This window comes from Mustela lutreola, chromosome 1 (assembly GCF_030435805.1).
Source record: "Mustela lutreola isolate mMusLut2 chromosome 1, mMusLut2.pri, whole genome shotgun sequence".
Lineage (NCBI taxonomy): Eukaryota > Metazoa > Chordata > Mammalia > Carnivora > Mustelidae > Mustela > Mustela lutreola.
Genome location: NC_081290.1, coordinates 164,224,683 through 164,231,659, shown reverse-complemented (window position 1 = coordinate 164,231,659; position 6,977 = coordinate 164,224,683). Strand labels below are relative to the sequence as shown.

General features: G+C 44.5%; 1 protein-coding gene across 2 annotated transcripts in view; it reads left to right on the top strand.

Moving 5' to 3' along the window:
* The first annotated feature begins 983 nt into the window (after positions 1 to 983).
* PPP3CC (protein phosphatase 3 catalytic subunit gamma) overlaps positions 984 to 6,977 on the top strand; it is a 94,215-nt gene continuing 88,221 nt past the window's right edge. The window contains exon 1 of one of the 2 annotated variants that reach the window (XM_059178430.1): positions 984 to 1,358. In XM_059178430.1, coding sequence (XP_059034413.1) covers positions 1,310 to 1,358 — 49 coding nt within the window. In that variant the 5' untranslated portion in view covers positions 984 to 1,309. The remainder of the gene's footprint in view (positions 1,359 to 6,977) is intronic. The other variant, XM_059178419.1, reaches the window with a different exon arrangement.

Sequence of the window (6,977 nt, the reverse complement as noted above, 5' to 3'; positions counted from 1 at the left end):
GACAGTTTCTAAGTTTACAATTTAAGGAAAGAAAAGATCAGTTTTTAACCCAGAGATGAGCTACATTGTTTGGACTCTCTAGGGACTTGCCCATCGTGTCCCGCAGGAAGCCTGAGCGGGACAGATGTCACTGCATAGAACTGGAAGAACAAGGGGGGTGCTTCTAGCAGAGTAGGTGACCCACAGGGCTTATTGGAAGGTCAGTTCCCCGCACATTGGAGGTCCCTAGAGTTGCTGCTCTTCCTTCTCTTGGAAGTGGAAAGGAAGTGAGGAGGCCTGGGGGCCAAGCCGGGTCTCACGCCATGGAATCGGAGGCCCGCCAACTACTGGACTGGAGCTGGCATGGACACGAATGGACTTCTTCCTATACTAACTTCACTCAACAAATGTGAAAACTGAAATGAGGGCTTAAATGAATTTGGTGATTGGGGTGGGGGGAGGGGAAACTGCGGGAAGGAGCGTGGTCAGCTTGATAGGGACTCCCTAGAGACCGAGTGGGTGGAAGCCAAGAAGAAAAGGTGGAAGGACTCCCGTGGGGAGTGTCTGGGAAGACCAGGGCTCTCGGCAAGGTGGCCCGGGGGTGAGGGTGACAAGAGGCTCGCGGCCCGGGGAGCCGCGGCTCGGTCTCCGCGGCCGGGTCACAAGATGGCCGCTGCTTCGCCGCGGCTTTCCGTGCCGGACCCAGGGGCCGGTGGTAGGTGCTGCGGGCCGGGGCAGCGGCAGACAGTCCAGGGTGAGTCAGCTGCGAGGAGGGCAGGCTGAGGAGAAGGGAAAACTGACCATCGGAAGCAGGAGGGAAGAAAGGAAGCACGCGAGCACGGAGTGCGGCTGCGCGGGCCTCCGGCCTCGCGAGGAAGGGGAGAGTCGGGGTGGGCGACTGCCGGGGGGGACGGGGCGGGAGGTCAGGTGGCCGCGCGGAACAGGGCAGCCGGGCGGCGAGTTGGGCCTCGGCGGCGGCTGCGGCAGCGCGCGGGCCGCCGGGAAGTTGGGAGAGCGGCGTGCAGGAGCGCGCGCGCGCGCGCACGCGGGACCGGGCCGCGAGCAGCCGCGGGCGCCGGGGTTGCCTCGCCGAGCCACCCGCGCTCCCGACTCCGCTCCTCAGGAGGGAGCGGCCAGTGGGCCCGCATCGTGTTAGCGAGGTTCGAGGCCCGGCTGCCGTGGCCTCCTCCTTTTGGTACCTGGGCCGCCCGGAGGAGCCGGGTCCGGAGCACGGCGGGCTGACTGGCCCCGGGGAGCTGACACCGCTGGACACCAAGGCGGAGGTGCACGTCTGGCGGTCGCCTGGAGCCGGGAGGAGGCCGAGGGGACCATGTCCGGGAGGAACCACCACCTCTCCACCACCGAACGCGTCATCAAAGGTGCCGGACGGGCCGGGCCCTCGTCGTCCCCCGGCGGGAAACAGCCTTTGGCGGGGGAGACAGCGGGGGGACGGAGGGCGGCGGGGGACCCGGGCTGCGTCGGTCCGCGGGGAGGACCGGGAGGGTTGTGAGAGAGGGGAGGGGAGCCCTGCGGGGCCGTGCCCGGGCGTTTTCTGTTGCACCTCGATCCGCAGCTAGCTGGAGATTGCCGCTTTATCTCCCGGAGTGTGGGACCTGCAGGTGGGGTGGGGATTTCTTCTCCCGCCACCCCAGAGGGCCGGGATCCCCATCTTTTTTTTTTAAAAGAAACGATTCCTCTTTTCTCGTCTTTCATATGGTGAAGCCATCTGGGGTGATGTGCGCAGGGACTTCAGTAGATTCTTCCAAGTCACATCTTCCTGCCGCTCCGCTTCTTTAGGATCGGATGATCTTGCCCCTCTCCCACCCCCCTTTTTAAAGGACGTTTACCATGTACCTTTTGGCCCACTTTCTACAGATCACCCCAAGTCCCTGCTGTTATTAAAAGGAACAGTTTGGTGAAAAAAAACACAAATAAATCCATTTTGTGATGTGTGAAAGGGACTTACAGATCTCTTAACATGATGTTGGTGCTTTATTTTATTTTTTGGCTGTAGAGACCTGAAGACGGATGGTCTCTCATTCAGATATCTAACCAAAACTAAAATGTTCCTTACTGTAGGGTTTTACGTTATACTTTTTTCTGGTCCTAAACTACTTATACTGGTTTAAACGTAACTACTAATTTATGCACTTCTTTTGTTCAGCGGTAACACTTAGGTACAACTCTTTGCTCTTGAGTTTTAACTATATGGTTGAAAGCACTAATTTATAAGAAGGGAGTATACACCTAAGCGAGTTGTTAGTGGCTTCTGAATAAAGGGGTTAAGTGTAAGTGGGCAAAACTATTAAAATACTTTTATGTTTTCGTTTTGTAATTAGAAGGAGAAAGGAAACGAAGATTGGTGACAATATTTTTTTTTTTTAAGTGGCAAAGCCTATTGAATGTTCAGTGAAGGGGAGGAATTTTAGTGTTTAACTTAAATATTTTTCTCCCTAAAAAATGAATCATCATAAGTGTTGATTTTCTACACTATTAATTTTAGTGTGTAACTTAGTTTCTTCCCCTCTAAAAAGTCAAGATCATAAGTGATGATCATAAACACTGATTACCTACATTATATAATGTTCCGTAGATATAATGGGGTTTTTGAGATATATCTACTCAGAGATCATCTGGTATTATTGAGGATTGAAGTGAATTGTTCATATAACTGACATTTTTTAGTCCTTTGTTGAATAATTTTCATCTTTTTAATGTCAGTTTTTATAGTATATAAAAGTATAAATCTTCTCTTAAGATAAAGAGTTTAAACCTTCTCTTAAGATAAAGAATATACTAAACATAACCTTTTTTGATCAATCAAGGTCAGTTGTGAACATTAATTTCTGTCCTGTGCTGTTAACATGGCTGGTGCATTCTGCTGTTTAAGGGTGTTGGCAGTTTCCTCCTGTGCCAAAATGACTGCTTACTGCTATACTGTTTAATGCTTTTGTCTGTTTTTTATCTCTTCCAGTACTGTTCTTTATCTGTCAAAATATGCCCTTCTAATCTGCTATTTCTAAGCCGAAGTAGGCAGGGAAACCAGATAAACCAGAATTGTGTGTCAAGTTAGAAGAAATAGGATCTCAGTGAAGCTTAGTGGCAGTCCTCAGGCCTTTAGGAATCTCGAATTCTGATCGCCATTGTAGCATGTAATTTCCACCATAAGATATAAAGGCAATCTTAAAATGACCCTTTCAGACCCTTAAATATAGAAGTAAAGTGAAATGAAACATAGTTAAAAGGTAGGTGCTGTCTTATTGCTAGGCATGCTCACAGTTAAATAAACACTCTTTTTTTTTTTTTAAGATTTTTTATTTATTAATTTGACAGAGAGAAATCACAAGTAGATGGAGAGGCAGGCAGAGAGAGAGAGATAGGGAAGCAGGCTCCCTGCTGAGCAGAGAGGCTGATGGAGGACTCGATCCCAGGACCCTGAGATCATGACCTGAGCTGAAGGCAGCGGCTTAACCCACTGAGCCACCCAGGCGCCCCTAAATAAACACTCTTATAGTCTGTATAATTTATGGTTTTTGACCAAATTATAAATTACTGCATGTTGTATACTTATTATTATTTTTTTGGTATGTTGTATAGTTATAAGATTACTCTTAAATAAATGAAGTATAATGATTTCAAACCCTTACTTAGAATGTGTGGATTTATCTTAAATATAAAAACTGTAGAGTAAGAACTTGACCACAGAAATCTTGGTTTATCTGTGACTTATGCTGATTTTTTCCTGGGTTTTCCAGAGTTTGAAATAGTTGAGGGTGTTACTGTATGTGTAGCTAAGGTCCACTGTATTGGGTACTAAATCCTGATCTGATATTATCTTGACTGGCCAGAGTTGTCTGCATTTATTCACAGCTGGAAATCTTTTCAAAGTTGAGACCACACCCCAGTTATTTTTGGTTCTGTCATTTCCTGTTAACTTTAAAGTCTACTTAATTGTTTCGTTTGAACAAATCTTGGAGAATAGTGGGAGGGAGTGACTAGTATTTTAAGTGTCCTTTAAACAGAAACTTTCCTAAAATGAAGAAGTACTAGACTGATGGTCAGAAAACCTAGGTTTTATTGCAGCAGGAGCTTACTTGTGACCTTGCCTTTTTTTTTAACCTTGCTTTTTCACTTAAACTCTCTCCCTTTTTTTTCCTTCAGTAATCTCATGGGCAAAATAAGGTTAATAATACCTTATTTGTCAAGCATCTGAACCACACAGAGATATAACTGACATGAAAAGCTTAAGACAGGTTGTATAATGAAACACGATAGTAGTTTGATAACAGGTCAGTTTCTACATAAGTGGTTAGTAGAGAAAACATTAACTTTTTTTTTTTTTTAAAGATTTTATTTATTTATTTGACAGAGAGAGATATCACAAGTAGGAGGAGAGGCAGGCAGAGAGAGAGAGGAGGAAGCAGGCTTTCCACGAAGCAGAGAGCCCAATGCGGGGCTCGATCCCAGGACCCTGGGATCATGACCTGAGCTGAAGGCAGAGGCTTTAACCCACTGAGCCACCCAGGTGCCCCAAAACATTAACATTTTTAAAAAGATTTTATTTAGAGGGCGTATGAGTGTGGGGAGGGGCAGAGGGAGAGGAGGGAGGGAGAGAGAATCCAAGGAGACTCCAGGCAGAGCACAGAGTCCAGTGCAGGGCTCCATCTCACAGCCCTGAGATCATGACCTGTGCTGAAATCAAGAGTTGGTTGCTTAATGGACTGAGCCATCAAGGCGCCCCTCATTAACATTATTTTAAAAGATTTATTTATTTGTTTGACAGATCACAAGTAGGCAGAGAAAGAGAGGGGTAAGCAGACTCCCCGCTGAGCAGAGAGCTGCGGGGCTTCATCCCAGGACCCTGAGATCATGACCTGAGTGGAAGGCAGAGGCTTTAACCTACTGAGTCACCCAGGTCCCCCTTATTAACATTTTTTTGGAGAAATCATTAACATTTGGAAAATATCAGAATTAGAAATTATGTGAAATAATAAGTTGGAAAACTGTTCCAGTCAGGAAAATACTTGTTCTGCAATTTATTTTTTTATTTTTAAGAAATTACTGCACCCAAAGGGACCCCATCCTCTTCTATGATTTAGAGGATATCCGGGTGGAATCAGTCCCATGTGTAACAACATGAAGAGAACAGGACAGTTCTGTCTAGTACTTTCTTACCAGCTGGTTTCTTCCCTAGCTGTTGATGGTGTTTATTTTATGTTTAAAAATATAAAAATTGTTATGATTTCATTCATTCATTAAGTGTTTATGGAGAACCATCTGCAGTGTATGCCAACAAGTGCTCCTTTGTTTCTTTTTGTTTTTAAAGTAACAGTTCTGTAGTGCCTCTAGAATAGTCAGTATGCACTGTGGCATCACTACTGGTTTCTAGAGTAGAAAAAACCCAGAAACTCAAATGACTGAATTGTGAAAATCTTTCAGCTTGTTTTTCTTTCTTTCCACTCCCCCCCCCCCCCAGTTTGAGAGGCCTTTTTTTCTTTGACAGTGATTAAAAAAAAAAAAATGATTTATTCCCCTGGGCTGAATCTTTTCAGAAGCAACAAAGAAATTTCACTAGGGATTACATTACAGATGTGGAGAATCCATTTTTGGTAGCCAAATGGTGTTTCACAGAGAAGTCAGAATTCTTTTCAGTAAGATGCTCATAGATTTCTCCCATTCATTTGTGGAATTCAAGTGTATTGTATATTCACAGGATGTCTGTGTCATTTGTATCACACAGAGGCTACTGGTTCTTTAATATCTGCCAGTGAGAATAGTGCAGCTATGGCTTTCTTAAAAGATTTTTAATAATAGTATGGACAAAAATTACTATTTTCACAAGATTACCCTGAACCCTGTTTTCAGTCTCTGGTACCTGTGCCTCATTTATTTACACAGCTCTTGTCCCCTCTTGCCTTTTTTTGTATTACGAGAATGAATTTACCAAGGGTATATATGTTTTTTTTTTTTTTTTTTTTGCTTTTCTTTTTATTATTAAATATTTTATTTTTAAGTAATCTCTACACCCAATGTGGGCATTGAACTCACAACTCTGAGATCGAGAGTCGCGTGTTCCACTGACTGAGCCAGCCAGGCACCCCTGTTCTTTTACTTTCTTAATAGGATTACAGTTTTTCAAAATATAAAGTTGGTGAGAGATAAAAATGAAAAAATGCAATTAATAATTGCCTCAGAACAGCTAGGCTTGGGAAAGGCCACCATCGTATTTAAGGATTTGGTAGTGTCTTAGTGAGGAAAAGCTAAAAAGAAGAAAATGAGTTTTAAAGTATATTATACCTAGGGGCACCTGGGTGGCTCAGTCCTTAAGCATCTGCCTTCTGCTCAGGTCTTGATCCCAGGGTCCTGGGATCAGCCCACTTCGGGCTCCCTGCTTGGTGGGAAGCCTGCTTCTCCCTCTTCCACTCCCTCTCCCTGCTTCTGTTTTCTCTCTCGGTGTCTCTCTCTCTGTCAAATAAAAGAATACAATTTTTAGAAAAAGAAAAAAAAAGTGTATTATACCTGATGTGAAGTGGAGGTAACTTGTTTAGCAGAAAAGTAAGTTGTTTTAGCTACATAGGGTTTGGGAAAATATGCAGAAGTAAGGATGGAGAAAAACAAAGTGTAATTGACTGAGGAGTAGACAGGTGGGTAAAATTAGGAGCGTCAAAAATTGGAAGAGGTAAAAGGAGGAAGAGGAGAATAGGGATAGCGGAAAACCTTTAGGGCAGTTGATAGTGATTTCATTAAGGGAACAGCAAGATTATTTTGATGGCTGGGGTTCTTGGGTGACTCAGTTGTTAAGCATCTGTCTTTGGCTCAGGTCATGATCCCAGGGTCCTGGGATGGAGCCCCACATTAGGCTCCCTGCTTGGCGGGAAGCCTGCTTCTCCCTCTTCCACTCTCCCTGCTTGTGTTCCCTCTCTTGCTGTCTCTCTCTGTCAAATAAATAAATAAAGTCTTTTTTAAAAAGATTATTTTTGTTTTGTTTTTGTTTTTTT